Genomic DNA, 24,013 nt, shown 5'->3' with positions numbered 1-24,013 from the left:
TGCAAATGAGTCATCCGTATCCCAGCGAACAGTCCAGTAAACCAAGTAAGAAATAGCCTAATTACCCCAACGTCAAAACGCCTGTTCTATTATTCCTAACGCCGGTTCAGATTGGATGAGAAATCGATTCAAGGCCGCTTATGAAAACAATAACCCAAAAGAGCAAAAGAAAAGAGAAAAAACTCCTAAAGTTTGACTCGCGCCTTAATCCCCTTTCCATGATAAAACACTATATCCCGATAGTGTTGAATCTGAACGCCAACCTTCGCCACGGCATCTAATCCAAGAGTGCCACCCAGCGCTTTCTTCAGCGCATCATAGCCAATACCGCCGAGGTTCAAGTCCACAGGCAATCGGGGTGTGACTGAGATACCCGGCGGCACGGGGAACGGCACCCGGTAGTCGATGGTGCCGACTTCCTCGTCGCCTTCGTAGAATGCCTGCGCATATACCGAAGTGATATCAATGGTGGTGTTGGGAAATGGTGAGGATAGTGTGAACTCGGCCGTGGATGACCAGAGGTGCATCTAGTAGCAGCACTCACGCAAGTTAGTCTTCCTCTTGTCTTGAACGGAGCGCGCGCTCCGTGGATGAATAAATGCCTCGTCATGATTATGGTTATGGTTATGATAACGTAATGTGTAGTGGTTTAAGTGCCATGTTCTGAGACGATATCTATGAAAGTAGATAATACCGTAGCTCCTTGGATGAACCCTTTTGAGTCATCATCAGGGTCGTCCCCGGCACCCGGGGCATGAGGCACGGGTACCCGAGGAAGCTGGACCTCGAGCCCTAGTTTCGACAGCGCCTTCCCGAGTTTGGGTAGTCCCGGGATGGTTCCCTCATGTGTCCGTACTGTAACAGTTGTGTTGTATCCTGCGACTATGGTTAGGAATCGGAAGTGGAAAAAGAGGCTCTTTCGAGCTTACCTGAAATATACTTGGAGAGCAGCTCCCGGCCAGCAGCGACGCCTGTCTCCCCATCCAAAACAAGTGGGCTCCAAGTGAGATCCACGGGGAGACCATCATTGGTGCCCGGGGTAATGGTAAGATCCTTTGCAGTGATGTGTCCGACTCTAGAACCATTGAATAAGAGCAGGAAATCTACCGATGGCACAGATGCTGAGTACGGCGAGGGATTGGTCACGTTGACCAGAGCCTTCACCAGAAGAGACGAGGCAGTAGTAGCTCCAAGTTCTACCGATGCAATATGCGGGCTTAATTCGTCCAAAGAGCCACCGTATGGGGCTACAGAAAGTCAGTCGATAGGCAGGAGAGTCAGCTAGACATGACTTACGCTTAACCACAATCTCACCCTGCGCGGGTATCTCACGAACAGCAAAAGTGCCCAGCCCCGTAGTGACTTCGGCATCTACACTGGCGGCAACATCTAGCTTGACCCGTTTCCCTTGGAAAATCAAGTCTTGAAGAACGTCGGTCAAAACATCTTCATCCGTCACTTCAAGCGGCGCTTTCTTGATCCCGAAGTCGACGTATAGCGCTGGTGAGCCATCAACATCATCAAGCAGAGTCGAGTTGGCAGCCTGCCATTTCCGTAAGTTCAGGATCCCGAGCTTATTGCCACCGTAATAAACGTCAGCAGTAGCCCGGACCCTGGGGACGTCCAACTGAAGTCCCAATTCTTTCGGCAGCCCGATCAGCACTTTCACCAACGCAGATACCGTCGGTTGTGATTCTGGAGAATCGGGTTCCGCAAAGGGATCTGGCAGGGTGAAATGCACGTCCGACATTGTGAAGTTCCTGACGAGATTGTCAAGGGCATGCCCAGTGAAACTCAGCGGCACCGTCACGCTTTTGAGAATATCTACAACCCATCCAGGAGTAGCTAGCGAAGGCGGATCCGCTCCACGAACATAGACAGTGGTTCCATCTCCATGAATATAGCTCTTGACCAGGAAATCCAGAGGGGAGCTCTTCATTCCTGGACACACTCTGGTCAAGTCCTCAGAGAGTCCTTGGATTACGCCGGCAACATCAACTGATGTTGGTTGGCCAGGAGTAACCGGAAACCCGCGAGTCGTAGCAGCGGCTACCCGAATCGGGGCATCACCTGGAGAGCAATTCGGGACCAGAACTTCGAACCCCAGTGGAGGAATGTTCACTGCGAACGGTGAATCAAACTGGACAGCGGCTGAGGCATCAATTGCCATTGCGCCTTGCTGTCCTGGGTCTTCCGCATCATGGACGTTGAGATTCGTGATGTTGACAGCGGGCAAAGAAGGAAAGTCACCCTCTAGATCCGAGTTAGAAGCTTATACGACGAATCTAAATAATGTGAAACCAACCTTCAATGGTAAGGGAGTCGGAAAGGAGCTGCTGGCCTAGGCTGAGAAATCCCGACTTGATATCAAGGGTTGCTGCTCCTCTGACCGTCAGCTTCTCGAGCTTTCCATTCAACCAATCTAATGCCACGTTGTGAATTCCCTCGAAGTCTCCAGGCACAAAGTCTGCCAGGAAATTGACATGATTTATATGACCATTCTGAATGTTGACCTTGACGGAAGGCAGGTTTGCCGTGCCTAGAAGAACGTTCCCATACTCTGGGAGATATAGTTCGACTTCCGACTGGCCGGATTCGGCCTCCCTTCCGATCCAAGTGACGAAACGACCAATGTCCCGGACTGGTTTCTTGTGTACGCGCCGCGCATCGAGCACCACGTCCCCTTGTATCCGAGCTTGAAGGCCATCCGCAGTGGCTGATTCAATCGAGACATTGGTGGGCTTAAAGACCACCGCCTCCTTGGCGTATTCCTTGACGGCAGCTGGGGCGATGAAGGCGAAAATGAGGATGGCGACTACAGCCGCCACTGTAAGGAGAGCACAGAAGATAGGCCATCGTATACGTCCACGGCGTTTCTTGAGCGTCCCACTGGAGGAGATACTTCGAGGTCGGACAGACGACGGCCTCCTGGAGCCGGTCCCGCCGTATCCCAGGAGATCGTCATCGTGACGGACGAGGAGAGGGGTTGATTCAGAAGATAGCTCATACGGACCCGGCTCCGAATCGGGGGGATGGGAGGCTTTGCCAATGGACGTTGGGGAGCGATGAGGCGAGATCGGTCGTGGCTCTTGCTCTATCAGAGGCCGGCTTGCCTCCTCAGCCATGGTGGCTGGGCGCTAGGGAGCGGGGAGAAGATCGGGGTTGGGGGAACGACAGAATGGCACACTCCGAAGAGCAACTAGAGAGATGAAGACGAGTTGTGGCAAGTTGGGATGAAAGTGAGTGCTTGACAGAGGGGAGGGGGGTAATCGGAGGAAATAAATACGTAGCGGGGAAGGCAAGAGAGAGGCAATAATGGGCTGAGGGAATGGCGTTGAAGGAGTGACAAGTTGACAGGGCAGAGTGATTGGGTACGTGGAGAGCATCCCGGCCAGTCCAGTTCCAGTCCGGCTGATCGTCAACGTAAGTAAGTAAGGCTGGTCTGGGCGGTGTGGGGATGGCATTCACTCTCTCCCATCATTTACTTATCAGGAAGTCAAGGTGAGGCAGATTCTTACTAACTCATCAAATGATTCGGTGATCTGCTGGAATCGGTAAGCCCCAGATCTTGTTGCTGCCCTACTCGGAGATTTCCTGATTTATGCTGGGATTATCCAGGCAACCCTATTTAAGTACTTGGTCGAGTCCCAACCAAATGCAGTAAGTGGCACCACTTCGCGTCACTATAAATATACTGTCACGAGTTGCTTGGTAGGGGATTGTACACTTATTCAATCGATGTGGATTTCAAGTTAAATAAACTACACTCAGATAGCAGCGACCAGTTAGATAGATACTGGATGACGAGACACTAACGCCCTTTCCATCCAACCATGCTTTGCCTCAATTAAGCTTATAATTAGTTAACCTGTAAGCAAGAGATCAATGTCTTCAAGAATACCCCCCCAAAAGGTTGTTGGAGTCAAGTCATCCGGGAGTCATGAAATTGAATGCCCGCATTTTCACATGCCATTCCGCGCACGGGCGCCCCCCCCTTCAAGCTCCAGCCGAAGGTGGTTCGATCTTCTCCTCCAACCCCGACGATCATCACGATCTGGGTTTAATAGCCCATTGTGCCCTCTCTCCATCTTCCATCAATCTTCCCACCTTATTTGTCTCGAACACTTCCCCGCAAAAGGTCTTCCGGTGACCCGTGTGGTCCTAACGCCCTCATGGATGTGAGTGAACCCTTGCCCCAGATCCACCCACAACCCACTCACTAACTCCCCCATCAAACATCAGTCTTCACAATCTCAAGGCGGGTTTCGATCACGCCGTTCATATCCCGCCTTACACCATGTATCTCTATCTCCACTAAACCCTCGATTCCCCATCGACGACGACGATACCGATGCCCCAGACTATTTCTCTCCTCGCCACGAAAACCCCGGCACCCCCAGCGCAACCAGGACCTCGTATCTCTCTAGTTTCTCCGTCCCCGGAACCCCAGGCGTCCTATCCCACTCTCATTCCCGTAGCGGGTCCCGCGTTCGTCGCCATTCCCGAAGCAAGAGCTCCACTCGCATCCATTCCAGCGACACCAATCTACAGTCCCGGAGCGTGGCCAGTCCACTCCATCACCAGCAGAATGAAGAGCTCCGTCGGAGCAGAACACGCTCCTCCCGGCGTCACCCCGATGCCGCCGCCCACCATCACAACCCAGACACAGAATGGATGCTCCGCGCAGGCATTGCCCTCGCATCCTCGACCCGCGAAGAAAAGGGTCAAAGCTGGCTCGTGAAACGCCAAAGCTCAACTAGCCTCGTCTCAGACAGCCATCAAATCGACCTAGACAGCCAACAGCAACAACAGCCATGGGCCTCACGGAGCAGCGCCCGTCGTTCTCAATCCGGCATATCCACACCTGCCGCCTACTCTCGTCGAGCCTCTCGCTCAGGCCCAACAAGCCGCAGATCCAGCAGACCCGACCTGGCCATGACCAGCCTTGACATTACCCGGTTTTCCAGCAGACAAGAAAACCCCACTACCACCAGCAGCAGTGGCATTCACACCCCCATCGAAGAACAATCCCGTCACATGCTCCCCGACTTCGTGGACGAGCGCATCCGCGCCGAGATGGCAAACATAGCCGACGAAGAAGGAGCTGAAGAAGAAGACAACCTCAGCTTCACAACCACATCGGGCTCCCTCATCGCCTCCGAAGACGAAATCGATGAACAAGAATTCCAGCGTCTCACCCGCGAACGAGGTTTCGGACTAGGCAGCTGGATCGACCGAATGGTAGAATGGACCTTATTCGGTGTCGACGACTGGCCACTCTCCACAACGACAGCAACCACCGCTCCACCGGCAGTAATATCAGGAGGAGCCATCAATCACGACCCTCAATCTCTCATGCACGACAGCATCCATTCCCAAGAAACAGACAATATATCAATAGCTACAGAGTCAGACATCGCTTCCATAAGCGAAGAGAAACCCGGAGCTCGCGGCGGGTGGGAAGATGCCGGGTGGTTGTTCAGGATTGTGAAACGGGCATTGTCATGAACGGGAAAAAAAGGAACACGAAACATAACAGGACTCATTTCAATACCTTTACTTGCATATTTATTGTATATCTGATCCAACCATGGATGGATCCCCTCTCTTCTCTAGGAGAACACAATCGCCACTAGTAATAGCAAGGTATATATCTATACATATAGGGCAACCAATAACATCAAATAAGTAGTAAGCATAAGCATTGATTGAAGCTGCCTATGTAAATACTTACCTAAGTAAGTAAGCACAAGACAAGGGTTACTACATGTTGACTTCATCAATTCCTGATTTCTCATCTTGCACGACGGTCTGCGAACACGTAAGTGCATACGTAGACCCCCCATGCTGACATGGCCAGTTAGTTTCAGCATTCGTGGTTAGCGTACCGGCGGGTTGATACGTTGATGGCCGTGTGCTAGTTAATAGTAATTTTAGTAGTCGTTGAGGGTTGTCCACGGTGGCTATAGTATTATTGAAAGTTGCTAGTTGTCACTGAGTTATAATGTACCATATATGGGAGGGATGGATACCGGTTATGAACGGCAGAGTCAAGGTCTGTCGGAAATAAATAAGTTGCTTCAATACTGGTAGTAATAGCAAGAGTATTAGTTTCAGTTGTTTAGGTAAATATGGGCATATAATGCGATTGCTATTCTAATTTTAATTATGTACTAGTAGCATACAAGTAACTCCATAAGTTGTATTGCCGTTGCATGAATGTTGACGATGGCGTGGGCCTGATTCGAAGGCGCATGTGTACCCTTGGTTCTACTGAGCTGCTGGTGAGGCAGGATATATTTCTGCAGTGCGAGGTGGGTTTCCCAATTGTGGAACATTAGCAGGAGGATGAATGATCATAGCACAAGGATATAACGAGAGTATCAGTTGGTTGATAACCCGAGACGGCTCGGGAGGGTTGGTTCTCGTGGTATTGTGACTATCTGGACAATGATGCTCCCTTTTGTTCTTATGCTTTACTGACATGTAGTGTAACCCGTCCCACCAAATGAAAGAGGCCTCCCAAAACCCGAAGAAGAATATACCTGACACCAGTGATATTAAGGGGAAAATAGTAAAGGGTATACAAGATAGGGCAAAGACAAGGAAAATGCAGCTAGGCTGAAAGAATGAAGCGGTTTTTTTCCACGGCGGTTCGAGTATATATCGCCGAGACAGAAGAAGAACACATGAAGTGGAAGGAAATGATGATCGAAAGGAATGAAAGAATGTACCATGCTCGGCTGTGACAATGCAGGATCATGGTGCAATTTTGAAACGAAATGAAGGATCCTGGGCCTTGATCTGACAATCTAGAAATCATGGGGTTGGCGTCCAGAGATATGACACAAAGGAGGAAATGGAAAATAAACGAAAAAGAATATGTTTGCTTGCACACAGTAAACGCCAAGCTGACCCTCAACTCTAGTTCATGCAGTAGGTAGTCGTGATCGTATCATACGTGGACGTGCACGGTCGAGGATTCGGACAGAGCCCTGAAAATTTGAAGGGCGGGTGAGAGAGTCGCGAATTTGATGTGATGGTTGGAAATGAGGATAAAGGCGGATTGCGGTTGTCGATGGCCGACCGGATTCACCATGGCCCAACCTTGACGGGGGTACCGAGCCCGTATGTGCCCGACAGGAGTTGCTCCCGGATGGACCCAAGGTCATTGCCGCCTGGGCTTCCATAACCTTGGGCATCCGGTCTGTGCATCCATCCTAAACTGGAACCCAGCTCGTTGACGGCTGCCTGCAGTTTACCGCCCGAGTTGTGATTGTGCTTCGCCAACTTCTGATCCCAACCACCGTACTGTAACTGGATTCCCCCTCCACGCTTAGCTGCTTCCCGAATCACCAGAATCCAAGCCTTGCAGATCTCGTCGTATGCGGAATCCCGCTCGAGGTTGTTCTGTGGTGTACTCCAACGGGGCAATGCGTGAATTATGTCGGTCGCACCATCCAGGTAACTCAAAGAAACAGACGACTGCGTCTCGTGAGGCGGTAAGAAGTGTGGAGTGAAGTCGCTCAAAGCATCTAGAAGATTTCCCAGTGGTTGTCGGACACGATTGTATGCATAATCTGATTCGGAGTTGCCACCGAGTGGGAACGACGACTGAAGGGCGGATTCGTAATGTCGAAGGACTTGAAGGGCAGATGCCACACTGGGTCGAGGTGCTGTGTGGACTACTTCATCGACCAAACCTGGATGACGCTCACACACAGTCCGGAGGATGCCCCGAAGAGCGTCTGTGTCCAAGGTCTCCAGCAGTCGGGGGAGAGCGAGAGGCCGTCCGCTGACATTTGGACGAGCACGCTTGATGTTTCGGTTTACTGGGAGGGTTCTCGGAGTCAAGGCGGGAGAGTTGGTAGGTGACGCTGACATTCGACCATCGTGATCATTCTCATCGTCGGCTTTCCGTTTGCGGTTGTTGGGAGTGTGAATGGGAGTAGACACTGATATCAGTCAGTCATCAAAGGTCAAGTAAAAAGGGAGTCATCACGAATGCACTGGAGGGAGAGGGGGCAAGACTTACTTGGACGGGAGGGAGAAGGACGGGAGTATTCGTAAAAGTGATGAGGAGGCACAGGTGGTGTAGCCACCAAGCTGTTCATGATGACCACAAACAGCTGGATGGCAAAGGGAGAGGGAGGGGAGGGAGAGAGGTAGCGAGAGATGACGGGGTGGGAAAGCAGAGATGGAGGGACCAAAGGTCAGCCAGGAGCACGAGGGAAAATATCAAAGGGAGGAAGGATAAGGAAAGCGAACAAGCAAGGGAAAGACGGAGTGCAGGATGGAGGATGAAGGGGAGACTTTCTGAAGTGGTGGGGAAAGAGAGAGAAAGACTGAGCGAGAAGCGGTGGACAGGCGGGTTGCGGGAGGCAACGCGGGCCTGAGATGCATTTCCCGCGGATCCATGACTCTGACTTGAAAGTCTGTGACTGCTCTTTCTCCTTTACCCTTTACCCACTTGCCTCAATGTGATCCACCCATTTCCACCTTGGAATCCTACCCTCTTCCTCCCTCCTGATTTGTGGCAAAAAAACCATATTATCCCAGGCCCTGCGCCTGGTGCATCTAACCTGGCCCTGCTCTGCACCACTTACAGCTCCCCAAGGTCCGCATGACCCCAACTCATCAAGCGTCAACTCTAAAACCGTCCGATAAACGGAGCATCTTGTCAATGACTGAAACAGTCAACCGGACTGTTCCACCGCGTGGCCGTCTTGGGATACGGGACCAACCATTTATCAATATCCCCTGATGCTACCATCATTTTCATATTTTCATATTTGCTCATCCAAGCTCGCAATATCCTTTTAACATGCTGTGCTTCTCGAAAAAGGTTACATGCTAACCCTGTGACGCTGTTGTGACTATGTCTACGTCTGCAGCCTCAAATTTCTGCCACCCCGGATTGACATTTATCTGCACTCCTTACCCCAGAGCAGGAATGATCCTCAAGCTGTAACCTGGTCAACCTTGCAGAAAACGAACCCTGGGGGTTTTGGTTAAGTGGAACATTGAACTAACGTTGTCCTGCTACCCTGGTATCCGGAACTGGGTCTCATCAACACTGCTCGGGTTTAGTTTTGCTGCCTCCTTAGTCTGCATATATGTCTATACGTCATTGGAACTGACCCAACGCCTGGCTAAAAGATTAGTCCAACTACGAACTCATATACTGAACCCAGAAGATCCCGGAGCGGGCTTACGGTCCAACGCCATGAAACTTCCTAGTAACTTCCAGCGAAACGCCTCATTCGCGTCAATCAGCAATGAGAATGCGCTCATCTGAAACATATTTCCGTTGAACACAGCATCATGGTAACATCGCCGTATTCCAGACACTCTCATTGAACTATCCCCCAAGCCACTCAGTTGACAGGTAGGCGATGGACAGTCTGGCACTTGCTCGTGTCTGGACTATTGTTTGGGGCTATCTTCCAACCATCTGAGACCGTGTCAGGTCGTAGCAGGTCCAAGGAAACCCCGATGGCTTACTGCTGCAAACGACAAGACCGAAAGCATAGACCCCTGGCTCTGGACTATCTGACATATGATCAACCATTTGTAGAATTGTATCACTTAGTATATTCTTCATACGAAAATAAAGAATGAGACCGAACCCACACAATGGCACAGCCAATCTCAAAAGGACCACAAGAAAACAATATTGCGCCTCCACCTAACACGCATAGTAAACACGCATATTAGCACCAACCTTCCCTACTATTATCACACGATTGAGACGAAGTAAAGCCTCCAATCAACCAACCCAAAATCCCAATAACACCAAGCCAACGCCCAGCAGTGTCAAGCACCGAAGACCATGACCCAAGCACAAAGAAAACACACATACACTGCAACATTAACAAATCTTTCTATTTCCCCAGTCGTTCGTACCACAAATACAGACCGGGGGTAAAATTACCGGTCGTTGGCTTCATTTTAAATGAACCGTGTCTGAGTCTGAGTCTGAGGGTGCTTGGGATGCCTAAACACCACTCCTCACATATATGCACATGGAGCAGCAACGCAGCTGATTTCTGGGAACGGGGTTCCTTTTGAAGACGGATAAAATGTATTCTAAATAGAAGGTGACACACTATGAGGTATGGGTACTACTGGGTACCAGTCTAGATAGATGGAAGTGGATGGTGATGGTATGAAGCCTAATTGATACTGTCGCTTCTTGATGTAGTCTAGAAATATTGTTGTGTACATCTGATGGGCTCAGGTAACAGAAAGCAAGTGCAAAGAAAAGTAAGATGAAAAAGGGAATGAGATATCTCATTTACAAATAGTAAGAAAAAAGAGGTAACGAACAACAAAGCCAAATCCTTTTTGGGAAGCCTGACGCCAGAAAAATGCGACCACCCAGACATACCGCGCAAACCATCCTTTACAACAGAGGTAATGATGATGATGATAAATGAGGAGGACAAAACTGACCCAAGGGAGAAGATAGATAGATACAAGAACTACTAAAGATAGGTAGCAGCAGTACCTTAGAGATACAAGGACTGGGCAGCGACAATGTCCCTGCGCACCTTGGTCAAGGCTGTCTCGAATTTACCCTCCAAATCTTCGCTTCCCATGACCTTGGCTGCCTGCGCCATCTGTCGGAGACACTCTTCCAATCGGCGGAAGACGCGAATCAAACTGCCTTCGTAGACGTCGGTCATTTTGCTGCATTAGGAAAAAAGAAACCAGTCAGCAATCTAATACTACCACGGAAAAGAAAAACGGCCGCGAATGGTGGACATTAAAACTTACCAGATGTCAGCAAAAGACTTGCCGTTCGCCCATTCGAAGATGACCTCCATCAACTCCCAGTGGAAACCTTGCACGTATTCCTCCTCGTTGACCGCCAACTTGGACTCCTGGGAGACCTTGGCGACGATCCGAGCCTGCGCTTGGATCTCCCTGAGGGGCTTCGCGAGGTCTTCCCGTGTCAGAGCAGGGGTCTCCTTGGTCTTCTCTTCAAAGACGAAGACGCTCAGGGCAGATGCCACTTGCTCCGGCGTAAGGTTATTGAAGAAACCGTTGAAGAGAAGTTCACTGAGCATCAACTCGTCACCTGTACTGATTTCACAGGCAACGCGCGCCTTCAGTTGTACAACTTCGGCCTCATTGATAAATCCGAATCGACGAAGCACACGCTTACGGCATTTCAATTCTTCGAGTTGCATGATTGCCATAGCGTCCGAGATCTTCTTCTTGGTCTCCTTGATCTTGTTTCCCAAATCCACCTTCTCGGAGTACTGATTGTATAGTTCGGGTAAACGTGGCGACTCGTGCAGGGGATTGGAGAGAAGACGGGACTCCAGAACCTCGATTTTCTACAACGTCATTTAGCCAACAGTGTCACTTCTTTTGTGAAGTACTCGATACTTACCCTGAGCGTCTTTTTGAACTCGTCATCCTTGATACCCATGTTCTCAATAGGATCAAGAGTGGCAATGCCATCCGGGAAGCGCTTCTTCACTTCCTCCAGGGTGTTCTTTAGGTTGTTCCGTGTGTCATTTGGCTTCAAGTCTTTGGGAAGACGGAGGCAAACATGCGCAATGCTTTGGATACAGCTGAGAACAACCGGCACGACCTCCATGCGGGATTTTTCATCCTCCTTGGGTGGTCTGACGCCAGCTGGCAGGTCCTCGAATGACTTGGTGCCCACGGAATCTCCATCAGCAATGTTGAGGAGCACATCAACCACATGTTTCTGATGATCGTTGTACTCTTCATTCGAATTCTTCGGTGGCTTGCGATGCTTCCAATTGACAACGATACCCCACCCAAACTCCATGTCCTTATGCTTGATTTGAACCAAGCGCCCAGGCGTCATGTATGACAGGCAATGCTCGGGATGGCTCATCACTGCTTGCACATCATCGCCGAATTTGCGGAGCTGTTTACGCAGGTCGTAGTATTCGCGGATAGTTCCTTCGTCAGGAATGTTGAGATTGGCACGCTTCTCTTCCATTTCCGTGAGTTCTGTAGCACAATTAGCAAGCGGCTTTCGAAAAATCAGGGTATAAGGACGCACGTTTCTCAAGCTCTGCGACACCGGCGGTGTTCTGGAATTGGTAGAAACATTTCTCCAGCATGAACTCGGGCGAGATGCCTTCCACACGCATGAGGTTAAGAATCATGTTGTAACCCAAATGGAAAGCCGAATTAAGTCGATCCTGTTCACCACGGACGATTTCCTTCGCCACGGCGGGGTCCATCTCCTCACCCACCATCATGATAACAATACCGCGATCATCAAGACCTCTTCGACCAGCACGGCCAGACATCTGGATGAACTCTGAAGGCGTAACCCAACGCTGGCTGAAGCCGTCGAATTTCCGGACGCTTGTGAAGACGACAGTTCTCGCAGGCATGTTAAGACCAATAGAGAACGTCTCAGTGGCGAAGAGTACCTTGATCAGACCTTCCTGGAAAAGAATCTCAATCGTCTCCTTGAGGATAGGGAGCAGGCCAGAATGGTGGACACCAATACCCCTGCGAAGAAGAGGCAAGATATTCTGGATCTGAGGCAATTCTCTGTCCTCCTCGGACAACATCTCGATCGCGCTGTCAAAGACCTTCTGAACCATCTCTTTCTCAGAATCGTCGTTGAAGGCCAAGTTCTTCATCTGCAAAGCACAGCTCTCACATTCGCGCTTGCTGAAACTGAACACAATGACAGGGTTCAGGTTCTTCAGCATGACCATCTTCACAATCTTGAAAATGTCGCTCTTTTCCTGGGTGCCACCCTTGTTCAACCTCTTGTCCTTGCCCTTTCCTTTCCGCTTGGCCATCGCATCTGACGGGTCGTCGCCCCTCTTGTCGGCGATACTGCTCATGGCCTTCTGGAAATTCTCCTCACGGAATACTCCCTTCTCATCCACAACAAGATGCATACCTTCCGATCCATTGGGGAAGAAGTAGTGTTGTAGTGGTGTCGGCCGGAAATCGGTATAGACGACGTGGCAGGGTTGGTTGTGCATCTTCGTTACCCATTCGGCGAATTGCATAGCGTTAGGAATGGTGGCAGACAAGAATACATATCGAACCTTGTCGGGCAACAAGATAATGGTTTCCTCCCAGACAACACCTCTGACTATAGCATAAATTAGTACCCAGTAAACTAAGGCGGAGATCGGTTGGACATACTCGCATCACGCATATAGTGGATTTCGTCGAAAATGACCCAGGCAACTTCGCGCATAATCTCAGAACCCCGGTACAGCATGGACCGCAAAATCTCAGTGGTCATGACCAGGCAAGTGGCTGTTGGGTTGATGGTAACATCTCCAGTCATCAAGCCCGCATCTCCAAATTCCTCGGCAAACTCTCGGTACTTCTGGTTACTCAAAGCCTTGATCGGACTCGTATAGATAACTCTCTGGTTGTTCTTCAAACATTGCGCAATGGCGTACTCGGCGACCACGGTTTTTCCGGCACTAGTATGAGCTGAAACCAAGACACTTTCTTCCCTCTGGATCGATGCAATCGCGACTTGCTGGAAAGGATCCAAAGTAAATGGCCACACTCTGGCTGGGGTCTCCGGCGGCTTGTGTTCGGAAATGGGCACGTATGGGTACTTCGGCGGGATGGCGACCTGATGCCGCACCTGGTGGGACAACTTGACAGAGGTAGAATCGTTGACGCCTTGAAGGCCTGCCGATCCCGCGACTTCGCGCTCCTGCTCCGTCTCGAATGAGTCCGCTACCACAGGCTCCGGTTCCTTCTCGAGGCGCGGGCGTTTCGCATCCGGTTGTTCATTGTTGTCGGCGGCGGGGCTTTCTTCGTCCTCCTTCGCTTCTTCGACTTCTTCTTCGACGGCAGGCGCATCCGTGATCTCAATATCCTCAGGGGTTTCCGTAGGGTTTTCCGTAGCAGCACCATCCTCCTTCACGTCGCCATTGACCTGTCGCTTCTTGCTCTTGTCTTTCTTCGCTCGTTTGGGAGCTCCGTCCGCAGGCCTAACGGCCTGAGGCTGGTCCTCGAAGACGTCGAAAAGCTCATCCATCGTCGACAGTCTGCCACAAAGGACGCGGGAACGCAAACTGGCCTAGACGGGTGGTTGACGTTCTGCACCGTCTCACAGAAGAGCGATCGCACCGAGAAATTTCAATGAACCCGTGAAGGAAAGCGGCGTGTGATTGGCCCAGACCTCGCAAGGCGGTGAATGGCTGCCGGCGAAACTTGCCGTTCGGAATAGTAAATCACGTGAGCGGACAGCCGGGGAGCAGCCGGGAGTATCGTTCCACTCGACTTGCTCGCACCTCCGCCCGTTGATATCAGTAGGATTGTCTCGACCGTCGTGCTTCTCTGCCTCATTCAAAGTGGGTGAAACCCATTGTCCTCCATATCCCATCCAGTCAATTGCCTCTAACCCAGCTCAAGATGTACGCTGCTACCGCCCTCCGCGCCAGAATGGCCACCTCCTTCGTTGCCCGTCGTGGCTTTTCCACCACCCGCGCTCAGCTCGGTAGCCCTTACCACTACGCCGAGGGCCCTCGCTCCAACATTCCCTTCAACCCCCTGACCAAGTACTTCTTCTGGAGATACTGGGCTTTCATGGGTATGTGGCCCAATTTGGTTGCTGTGATCGTTGCGAATCGGACGTCTTGCTGACTTGCTTACTCTAGTCACCGGTTTCGGTGCCCCCTTCGCCATTGCTGGTATGTTACCATCCGTCTTGCGGCAGTTTACGTTCGTCTATCTAACATATTCATTCCTACAGTCTGGCAGACCTACAAGACCCGCTAAACGCTCTCTCGTGCTGTATTTCCACATGCAATGGCATTGTTGGGCATTGGCGGCTGGTCGAAAATGTATCCTACGTTGGAAGCGCTCGGAATTTGTGTATAAAGCTAGAGAATTTATTATGCTCTGATTCAGGAAATTCCCGGGGTGAAATTCACCCCAAAAACATTTGTAGTTGGGGGACGAAGCGCGGTGTGGTGGTGGTTGTCTGATGCCTTATTAGAATATGGATGAAGTCATTGGTCGATTTTTTGTCAGTAGGAAAATTAAAATCTTTGGCTCGGCTTCTGATATGATATTGTTCGCAATTCCGTGGGCGACGCGCGTGAAGGAAAATAAAACCTACGCTTGCAAAATCTAATAATTAACTCTATGAGAGTAAATTTCCTCTAGATATTATTTTTGCATTTTTCCTTTTCCCCGTTCATTCTTTTTCCCCAGTGAAGCTTCCGTCGATTCATGGCGGCGGGGTAGAACACTACTCTTACAAAAGATGCGCAACCTCAAAATCGTGCGCCTCGCCGAGGTGCAGCTCCAGAATGAGCTTCCTTTGACAGCAACAGCTTGGGATACAGCTTCAGATGCTGTCGTTTGCACATTTGGACCTTCTGCGTCCCAGCCAGTCATAGAGCTTCGCAGAAAGCGTCATGACGCCTATTTTTCGGACCCCGTAGGGGCGGATGCGTTTGAAATTATCGCATCCTGGGATGCGCCATGCCCACTACCAGACCTGGAATGCGACCGGGTGCTCTCCCTGCACTACTTTGCTGATAATCTCACTGCCTGCCTGGTGCTGGAAGGAGGTGACATCGTCATTGTCCGTGAAGAACCCCTTCCCGGCGAGGACAAGATTGAGATTGTGGGTACTGTTGATGTTGGTATCACAGCTGCTGCATGGTCCCCCGATGAGGAGCTCCTGGCCTTGACTACGAGAGCCAATACATTTCTTTACATGACGAGAGAATTCGAAAATGTTGCCGAAATTACTTTCACGCAGGAGGACCTCCGCGCCTCCCAGCATGTCTCTGTGGGCTGGGGAAAGCGCGAGACCCAGTTCCAGGGTAAGCGTGCTAAGGCTCTTCGTGATCCTACTGTCCCCGAGAAGGTGGACGAGGGTAAGTTGAGCGCCAGCGATGATGGAAAGACGACCATTAGCTGGCGTGGTGATGGTGCTTACGTCGCCGTGAACAGCATCGAAGCTGGTGTTCGACGTGCGATCCGGGTTTACTCGAGAGAGGGAACCTTGGATAGCATCAGTGAGCCAGTGGATGGACTGGAAGGTGCCCTCAGCTGGAGGCCTTCTGGCAACCTTATCGCCGGTATCCAGCGCCGCGAAGATAGAATCGACGTGGTCTTCTTTGAAAGGAACGGCTTGCGCCATGGAGAATTCACTCTCCGCCTGACAGAGGAAGAACGGTCGACATGGGCTTCGAAAATTCATCTGAGCTGGAACGTCGATTCAACGGTGCTTGCGGTGCAATTCCACGACAGAATCCAGTTCTGGACAACCGGCAACTACCACTACTACCTCAAGCAAGAGATTCCAATTGGAGTGAACGCCGAATATCCGTATCCGTTCTCCTTGAAATGGCATCAGGAGAAGGCTCTACGATTTATTGCTGGGGCTTCAGGTAATAAAAAAATTGCGAATATCTTTTATGGTCTATTTTCTAATCCGTCGCAGGATCAATGTTGGATGTGGACTTTGTTTTCGACGTATCTCAGGGATCCACCACCAGCCCGGACGATGTTGGCGCTGTCGCTGTCATCGATGGAAGTAAGTCTCACCACTATATATATTGGTCGAATGTATCTGACGGCGAAAGAAATCCTCAAATTGACTCCTCTGAGGCTGGCGGGAGTTCCTCCTCCTATGGCTCACAATGAGCTGACACTAGACTCGAACATTGTTGATGTGGCATTCAGCAAGTCGGGAACGCGGATGGCTGTTCTTATGAAGGATCGGTTTTCTATCTTCCTCTGGTCTCTTAAAACGAGACCTGTTCCGTCCCCAATCCTCGAGTCGAGTTATCCGTTGTCGGATGCGCCTGATAGCCGGCCTCGACAGATTGCCTTTGTAAACGAACATGAAGTTTACATTCTCAAGGACGATGGCCCTAACAACACTCAAATTGAACGCACTGCTTTGGAGACACGCACGACTCAGGTTGCTTATCAGGCAGCGGATTCGGAGCAAATACTCTCAATGTTCACCTCCCTCGGACATGAAGCCCTGTGGTTCTCTCACGTTAAGGCGCCTAACCAGCCGGTCACCTACTCCTATGTCTCCATGCCTTCCTCCGAGGAGTTCCAGATCCTACCTTGGCTTGAAAGCCCAACAGTTGATACATACTGGGCTAAGGCTGCACAGATTTCTGAGGACGAGGTAAGCCCTTCTCAGGACTTAGAATACTTTCACAGCTAACTTCTTGAAGCACGTTCTGGTCTCCATGACCAGGTCCGGGGCCCTGTATGCCAACAAGCGACTCCTTGCGAAGAATTGCACTTCCTTCCTTGTAACTCAGGCCCATATCCTGTTTACAACTTCCCTCCACCTGATCAAATTTGTGCACTTGACTACAGTGGAAGGTGAGAATATCGACAATCTACCAGCCATATTAACATCAGCTAATCTAATTTTCTAGATATGGACATTCCTCCGGACACCCCTGAAACAGATGAACGATGCAGAAGCATTGAACGTGGCGGACGTCTAGTGACTGTGATGCCCACAACCTTTGCTGTTATCCTGCAGATGCCCCGTGGAAACCTCGAAACCATCTATCCCAGAGCTCTCGTTCTGGCCGGTATCAGAAACTTCATTGACCGCAAGAACTATCGGGCTGCATTCTTGACCTGCCGTAGTCAGATGGTGGATATGAATATCATTCACGACTATGCTCCGGAGCAGTTCATGGAGAACATCCAATTGTTTGTGGATCAAGTAAAGAAGATTGATTTCATTGATGAGTTTATCTCCCGTCTTAGGTATGCAAAACACCTTGTCCTTCAAGGCATACTGGCTGATTACTTCCAGTGAGGAGGATGTTTCCCAGACTCTCTACAAAGACACCCTGAAAACGCCCAAGGCAGACAACGCGCCGGCCGGAATTGTTGCAGCAGCACCAAACAAGGGCAGCAAAGTCAACAAAATCTGCGACGCCTTCTTGTCTACTTTGGAGAAGCGCATTGACACCAACCTGCACAACCTGATCACTGCGCATGTCTGCAAGTCGCCACCAGATCTCGAGTCCGGTCTGCAGTTGGTTGCACGCTTGAGGGGTTCGTACTCCAGACTCCCATTTTTCCTACTCAATACTTACCTCTCCTGCAGAACAATCGCCCGAACAGGCAGACGACGCAATCGAGCACATGTGCTTCTTGACGGATGCTAACCAGTTGTACGATAACGCGCTGGGGCTCTACGACCTGGAGCTCACACTGCTCGTCGCCCAGCAAGCCCAACGGGTAAGCAAGCATCTGTATCCCAACCCTCACAGCATACTAACCAACTGCACAAGGATCCCCGCGAGTACCTACCATTCCTGCGCAAGCTGCAGCAGCAACCCGAACTTCGCCGCTACTTCGAGATCGACAACTACCTGGGCCGGACATCCAAGGCGATCAAGCATCTGCACGCTCTGAACGCCCACGATGAACTCCGCGCCTACACAATCAAGCACGTCCTCTACAAGGACGCCATCGACCTCTACAAGTACCAGGCTGAGCAACTGCGCGAGATGACCCACCTCTATGCCGACTACCTCTTCGACCGGTCCAAGTACAAGGAAGCAGGCATCGGTACGTACCCAACAACCACCCCTTACCCCCAATCCCCACCCACCGAACTAACCACCTCCTCCCATACAGCCTACGAATCCCTCGAACTCTACACCGACGCCTACAAGAGCTACCACCTCGCCCACCTCTGGCGCGAATCCCTCTACTGCGCAATGCTCGTGCCCCTCACATCCGCGGAGCTAAGCGCGCACGCCACGGCCCTGATAAGCACCCTAGTCGAAGAATCCAAAGACTACACCTCAGCGGCAACTATCCATGCGGACCACCTGCACGACATCCCTGCGGCATCGCGTCTCCTCTGCCGAGCTTCCAAGTTCTCCGAAGCAACGCGCCTCCTCACCCTGCACAACCAATCCGCGCTAATTCCCGAGATAGTCGACGGCGGTCTCGCCGACTCAATGGGCAGCATGACCGACCTGCTCGCGGACTTCCGCTCGCAACTCAACGCCCAAGTGCCCCGGATCCGCGAACTGCGCATCCGCCGCGCCACTGACCCGCTAGCCTACTTCGGTGGCGACCCTACCCTGGGAGACGGCACCGCGGGGGTGGATATCCCCGACAATGTGTCGTTGGCGCCTACTGACGCTTCTACGTTGGCGGGCCGGTCCATGTTCACGCGGTATACGGGCAACACGGGGAAGACAGGGAAGACGAGCTCGTCGCGGCATACGTCGAAGACGCGGAGGAAGGAGGAGAGGAAGCGTGCGCGTGGTAAGAAGGGGACTGTGTATGAGGAGGAGTATCTGGTTAATAGTGTGAGACGACTGTTGGAGAGGGCAAATTCGACGGTGAGTGAGGTTGAGGCGCTGGTTGATGCGTTGTTGAGGAGGGGTATGAGGGAGCGGGCGGTGGCGGTGGAGAAGGCGATGAGTGAGGTGTTGAAGCTGTGTAAGGAGAGTCGGGAGGAGGTGTTTGGGGCTCTGGTTGCTGAGGCTGTGGGTGGTGCAGATGGGGAAGGTGCTGGTGATGCTGGAGAGGGAGAGAATGGAGCTGGAGCTGCATTTGGGGAGGACGGAGTGCCTCATGCTACTGGGGGGCAGAGTGTGTTCTGGGATAGTGTTACCGCTACGGCGAATGTTGGGAAGGGGAGGGAGGTGCCGGCGGTTAAGGAGATTAAGTTGTCGGCTTTGTTGAACTGAGGGGGGATCTCTCTAGGTATTATTGCATTCGATAACTTTGTTGTTCTTAGGTTTCATCAAAAAGTCATACATAGAATCATTTGAAAAATTCATGAAATCCGTCATGTGTTTTGGTTTATATTATTAAATGGGTATGCAAAAAGAAATGTTGAAGTGGCCCGGGAAAAAAAATAATTATCTATATCATATAGAGCGATGATGGCCTCTTATCGTCCGCGGTGCTAGAAGGGCTGATAGTCTGGGAAGTTGCGCAACAAATGCAAAGCATATGGGTATCTTGAGGGTTTCCGATGTGCGGGGACCCTCTGTTCGTTTAGTTGCTGGTGTTTCAATTCTCCCAGAATGCGATGAAGCCTCTAGGCAGAAAGGATGTCGCCCTTCTCACTGACAAGATGCTGATCCACCGAGATAGGACCCTCGCCAACACCGGTCAGGATCACACGGCTCACACCATCCTGGAGCGATTCCACGGTGCGGGGATCCACCTCATCCAGGGACACGCCGGGGGTGGTAACGTCCTTCAGAGGCGTGTAGAAGGGACCTTCCCAGCCCTCCGCCTTCTCACCAAGGATAGCCTTGACGGTACCGGCAACAAACTCGGTATCCTTCTCAAGGTAGTAGATGACAGCGTTCGGGCCCGCATCGTAGGTGTAGGCGCAGACGGTCCGGCCGACGGCGCGGTTGATGTCATGAACAAGTCTGACGGCAGCGCGAGAGACGTCGTTCATGTAGAAGATCGGAGGCCATGAGTCCAAGCAAGTGGCGTGGAAGCCGTTGGAGTCGCGCATCGTGATCTCTGCAAAGGCGGGGAAGTCACGGTTCTGAATGGCGGTCTCGATGGCAGCCATCCGCTCCGGAACAACAGTGTTCGCCCGGGTAGCAAAGAGGTTCGAAGTAGCGACGGTCGTCTGCATACCCTCAGTGCTGGGAACATCCTTCTTTGCGGCACTGACAACCAGGATGAGGGCACGCATTTCAGGCCAGTGAGACTGCGGCGCAACCTCCTCTGCCAAACTATCGCTTCCATCCTCCAGGGATCCAGCGCGCCAGGCGACATAACCACCCATCAGAGAACGGCAGGCAGAGCCAGAGCCCTGACGAGCGATGCGGCTCAGATCACGGGGCGACTGGGGCAGCTGGTAAAGGTCTGCCACGGCGCGAACAAGGGCCGCAAAGCCGGCAGCCGAACTGGCGAGACCAGCGGCGGTGGGGAAGTTGTTCTCGGAGACAATGCGGAGAGGGAAGGTGGACAGCTTGGGCAACGAGGGGTTTGCATCCTCGAGCTCACGACGGTGAGCGCGAAGGCTGGCCAGACAAGCAAGTGTACGCTTGGAGGATTGAATGTCTTGGGGCTTGCCGTTCAGGGTGAGCTCGTCCTTGGCGGGGTAAAAAGGAGCGCAGGAAGCGGTGGTGAGAGTGCGGAGGGAACGCTGCGAAAGGGTGACGGAGAGGGAAGAGTTCGTAGGAAGGTTGAGAACAGCATCGCGCTTGCCCCAGTACCTATTGAAGCACAATTAGATTCCACCAAACATGCGTATGATCGGATACAGAGTGGGAGGCATACTTGATGACGGCGATGTTGACAGGGGCGGTGGTGGTGGCCCGGAAGACCTGACTGTCAGCGGGAGCAGCCATTGTAGGACTATTAAAACAAGCAAAATACACTTGAAGAGACTTGGAGGTAAGATATAAAAAGGAAGGAAGATAGAGAGAAGCGTTCAGGGGCGAAGGCTAAAGACGAGCGACGAAAAGGCGGGGGATTTCCTTGTTGGGAAAGTTTGGGGCTTTTGTTGTCGGGTTCCCGAGGCGGTGAGCGGCCAGAATTTGCCCGCCTTTCCGCGCGATCCAATCGATTTGCAATCAAACCTCATTATCCCATCCACTCCTCTCGCTCCAAGTGTCGCGGCCGGGTCTCTGTTTGTCACTCCATCCCAATCCTCACCTAGAACAATGGGTGCTGGTGCAAGTACTCCGTCCCCCGAGCCGCCTGCGGCTGGTGTATGCCCTGTTGATCACAAAACTCGCGAGGCCTGGTTGCAGCAGCACCAAGCATCTGGCGGCGCTGCACCTCCTCACCCTCTACCCTCCGAAGATGGACAGGAATCGAAAGGCAAATCTCAAAGGCCTCTGTCAACCGACCGTGAAGTAAGCAGTATACCGCGCGCCATTGACACTACCTCCCAGCCGTCGAGTGCCGACTCGTCAAATGCGCCCGCTTCACCTTACGCTGCCACGGCCGCATCGCATGGCACCCCATCCAATGCAGAAGCTGAAACCGGTCATGACCCGAACACTGGAAACTGGATCTATCCGTCAGAACGGCAATTCTTCGAAGCTCTTGTGCGCAAGGGCAACACTCCTAGCTCTACAACCTCCGCCTCCGAACTGGCGACTACCGTCGCATCCATCATTCCTATCCATAACGCCGTCAATGAGCGCGCCTGGCAGCAGATCTTGCAATGGGAAAGCCGGGCCCCCATGTCGGACCCCGGTAGCAAGAAATGTGGAGGCCCAAAGCTGTATGCTTTCCGCGGTCTGGGTGTCGACCCGCAGTTCCTGAGCCCCCGTGCCCGTATAAATAACCTGATGGGCTACCAGCTTCCCTTTGATCGGCACGACTGGGTTGTGGAGAGATGTGGTGGTGAAAGGATCGAATATGTCATCGATTTCTACCAAGGAAAATCGTCGGGTGCAAACAATGCTCCCGGCCTGGCTGCCAATGCTGGACCCGGCAAGCTCAGCTTCTACCTGGATGTCCGGCCGAAACTGAACACAGTGGAGGGCTGCCGCATGAGATTCAGCAAGTTTATGGGACTGTAAAGCTCCCCAATGTCTTTCTTCTTACGCTGCATTAGAGGCGAACAACGGAGTTTTGGGAACGGTCTTGGGTAAGCAACGCAGTGTACAATTCGTGTATAACAGAAGCTATGTATGATATAGAGCATGGGAAGATAGAACGGCAAATGTAAATAGAACATCCTCGCTCCGTATGCGCCTGAGAACCCATAGCGATCGACGTAACAGAACACAACAAGCCGCCTGCAGTAGCGAAAAAAGCAAAAGCACATGCGTAAACGTACATCGAGAGGATATCATCAAGATAGGGGACAGTCATGATATGCGACATCCGGTATCGTGGTTGCGGGAGTGGAAGCGAGAACACAGAATTAACGCTCAAGTCTATCCCAGGGTTGCCGCCAGGACGATGATAGTAAGGATAACAGCAAGAATGACAAGCAGACAGCAGGCCTTATTGCGCGCATTCTTCTGGTATCGGCTGGCGCTACGGAGCTCGACGTTTGCTCCACGAGTGTCATCGCCGACTCGTTCGACATTCTCACTGATAATGTCGAGCTGTCCACCTTGCTCATGAACAATGTGAGCCACGTCCCGGAACAGTTCATTGAGTTCGCCAACACTCTGCTCGATGTTGCGGATCTCAGCCTCGCGCTCGATAATGAGGGCCTCCTGGAAGTCCACTTCATCCTGGTTCGCAAGGCGGGGCTGTTCCTCCAACAGTTGCTCTTGCTGTTGCTGCTGCTGGTGATCACCCCCGGAGCCAGGCTCTGCTTCGTCTACGGCAGTCCGAGCTGCTGCTGCAGACGCTCGTTGCTTCTCCAAGGCACGACGCTGAACGGTCTGGAACTCTTCCAAGGTAGCTTTGAATTCGGACGATAGCTTCTGTTGAGTCCATTTTTGGGAGGGCTGGTGAGAAATACGTTAGCATTGCTTGTCCGATCGCAGCGCACTGGGGTGATGTATCTGGGTGTCACATACACTGACATCCTCCCATGTTTGGACCTTCTTGATCCCATCTGCGACATCCCTGAATCCCGCCCGAGTATCCTCCAGAAGCTTGTGGACTCTCTCGCGCACACGCTCGGTGTCTCGCCTAGTTCCCAGAAGGGCAATCTGATCGGACAACCGAGTGATGTTGGAGGTCAGGGTAAACAGTTGGTTGGAGAGACCCTCGGTCAAACGATGGAATTCGGGGTCATCGCGATATTGGGGATCGTCGGAGCGACGGAAAGTTGTAGGCTGCGCCTCTAGCGAGTTCAAGCGATCAAACGACATGGTGGAATGAGATGCGACAGTGGATGGATGAAGGTGGGATCATTCGGCCGATGCAACCGGCCGACTGTCTCCCTGCTAAAGTAGTAGTACGTTATCGCTGTCAGGTGTCAATGGTTGCCTGGCTATGTTGGTGCCATGATTCACAGGCAGCAACTCACCTGACGCCATCGATGGCTGGTGGGGTGTCACATGACACGGCGTTTGTGGCTGGTGCGTGTTTTGATGCTTTGCCCGAA

The 24,013-nt window shown here is 51.9% G+C and overlaps 10 protein-coding genes across 10 annotated transcripts; 4 read left to right on the top strand and 6 right to left on the bottom strand.

The window, feature by feature from the left end:
* Window positions 1-185: 185 nt before the first annotated feature.
* On the bottom strand, window positions 186-3,286 carry BO79DRAFT_238985 (uncharacterized protein; the record flags this gene model as incomplete). Its single annotated transcript, XM_025684869.1, has 5 exons — window positions 2,306-3,286; window positions 1,297-2,253; window positions 930-1,247; window positions 695-876; window positions 186-527 (listed from the first exon to the last, which is right to left on the bottom strand). Exons 1-5 carry the CDS (start codon window positions 3,123-3,125, stop codon window positions 186-188), a joined length of 2,619 nt encoding a protein of 872 aa, XP_025537479.1. The 5' UTR covers window positions 3,126-3,286.
* Window positions 3,287-4,116: 830 nt separating this feature from the next.
* On the top strand, window positions 4,117-5,682 carry BO79DRAFT_176794 (DUF3984 domain-containing protein). The gene is made up of 2 exons (XM_025679874.1): window positions 4,117-4,178; window positions 4,243-5,682. Exons 1-2 carry the CDS (start codon window positions 4,173-4,175, stop codon window positions 5,506-5,508), a joined length of 1,272 nt encoding a protein of 423 aa, XP_025537478.1. The 5' UTR covers window positions 4,117-4,172; the 3' UTR covers window positions 5,509-5,682.
* Window positions 5,683-6,549: 867 nt separating this feature from the next.
* Window positions 6,550-6,957, bottom strand: BO79DRAFT_34982 (uncharacterized protein). Its single transcript, XM_025689111.1, has one exon. The coding sequence runs from the start codon at window positions 6,821-6,823 to the stop codon at window positions 6,617-6,619; it is 207 nt and encodes a 68-aa protein (XP_025537477.1). The 5' UTR covers window positions 6,824-6,957; the 3' UTR covers window positions 6,550-6,616.
* Window positions 6,958-8,311, bottom strand: BO79DRAFT_34981 (cut8/STS1 family protein). The gene is made up of 2 exons (XM_025689110.1): window positions 8,036-8,311; window positions 6,958-7,955 (listed from the first exon to the last, which is right to left on the bottom strand). Exons 1-2 carry the CDS (start codon window positions 8,112-8,114, stop codon window positions 7,093-7,095), a joined length of 942 nt encoding a protein of 313 aa, XP_025537476.1. The 5' UTR covers window positions 8,115-8,311; the 3' UTR covers window positions 6,958-7,092.
* Window positions 8,312-10,227: 1,916 nt separating this feature from the next.
* On the bottom strand, window positions 10,228-14,082 carry BO79DRAFT_176786 (ATP-dependent RNA helicase MTR4). The gene is made up of 5 exons (XM_025679873.1): window positions 13,165-14,082; window positions 12,050-13,111; window positions 11,402-11,997; window positions 10,780-11,345; window positions 10,228-10,692 (listed from the first exon to the last, which is right to left on the bottom strand). The coding sequence occupies exons 1-5, from the start codon at window positions 14,021-14,023 to the stop codon at window positions 10,512-10,514; spliced, it is 3,264 nt and encodes a 1,087-aa protein (XP_025537475.1). The 5' UTR covers window positions 14,024-14,082; the 3' UTR covers window positions 10,228-10,511.
* Window positions 14,083-14,289: 207 nt separating this feature from the next.
* On the top strand, window positions 14,290-14,956 carry BO79DRAFT_176784 (cytochrome c oxidase VIIc family protein). The gene is made up of 4 exons (XM_025679872.1): window positions 14,290-14,321; window positions 14,381-14,578; window positions 14,646-14,678; window positions 14,741-14,956. Exons 2-4 carry the CDS (start codon window positions 14,401-14,403, stop codon window positions 14,764-14,766), a joined length of 237 nt encoding a protein of 78 aa, XP_025537474.1. The 5' UTR covers window positions 14,290-14,321; window positions 14,381-14,400; the 3' UTR covers window positions 14,767-14,956.
* Window positions 14,957-15,256: 300 nt separating this feature from the next.
* BO79DRAFT_246676 (Elongator subunit IKI3) lies at window positions 15,257-19,781 on the top strand (the record flags this gene model as incomplete). Its single annotated transcript, XM_025685588.1, has 9 exons — window positions 15,257-16,394; window positions 16,448-16,540; window positions 16,590-17,149; window positions 17,199-17,352; window positions 17,409-17,751; window positions 17,801-18,045; window positions 18,098-18,231; window positions 18,285-18,564; window positions 18,634-19,781. The coding sequence occupies 9 exons, from the start codon at window positions 15,257-15,259 to the stop codon at window positions 19,701-19,703; spliced, it is 4,017 nt and encodes a 1,338-aa protein (XP_025537473.1). The 3' UTR covers window positions 19,704-19,781.
* Window positions 19,782-21,438, bottom strand: mvd1 (diphosphomevalonate decarboxylase MVD1). The gene is made up of 2 exons (XM_025688734.1): window positions 21,268-21,438; window positions 19,782-21,203 (listed from the first exon to the last, which is right to left on the bottom strand). The coding sequence occupies exons 1-2, from the start codon at window positions 21,336-21,338 to the stop codon at window positions 20,060-20,062; spliced, it is 1,215 nt and encodes a 404-aa protein (XP_025537472.1). The 5' UTR covers window positions 21,339-21,438; the 3' UTR covers window positions 19,782-20,059.
* On the top strand, window positions 21,265-22,608 carry BO79DRAFT_34964 (cytochrome c1 heme lyase CYT2). The gene has a single exon (XM_025689109.1). The coding sequence runs from the start codon at window positions 21,654-21,656 to the stop codon at window positions 22,521-22,523; it is 870 nt and encodes a 289-aa protein (XP_025537471.1). The 5' UTR covers window positions 21,265-21,653; the 3' UTR covers window positions 22,524-22,608.
* BO79DRAFT_198512 (SNAP receptor PEP12) lies at window positions 22,436-23,817 on the bottom strand. The gene is made up of 2 exons (XM_025681351.1): window positions 23,481-23,817; window positions 22,436-23,408 (listed from the first exon to the last, which is right to left on the bottom strand). Exons 1-2 carry the CDS (start codon window positions 23,775-23,777, stop codon window positions 22,884-22,886), a joined length of 822 nt encoding a protein of 273 aa, XP_025537470.1. The 5' UTR covers window positions 23,778-23,817; the 3' UTR covers window positions 22,436-22,883.
* Window positions 23,818-24,013: the final 196 nt, after the last annotated feature.

This window comes from Aspergillus costaricaensis, assembly GCF_003184835.1.
Source record: "Aspergillus costaricaensis CBS 115574 unplaced genomic scaffold BO79scaffold_24, whole genome shotgun sequence".
NCBI lineage: Eukaryota > Fungi > Ascomycota > Eurotiomycetes > Eurotiales > Aspergillaceae > Aspergillus > Aspergillus costaricensis.
This window is presented reverse-complemented; position numbering and strand designations above follow the sequence as displayed.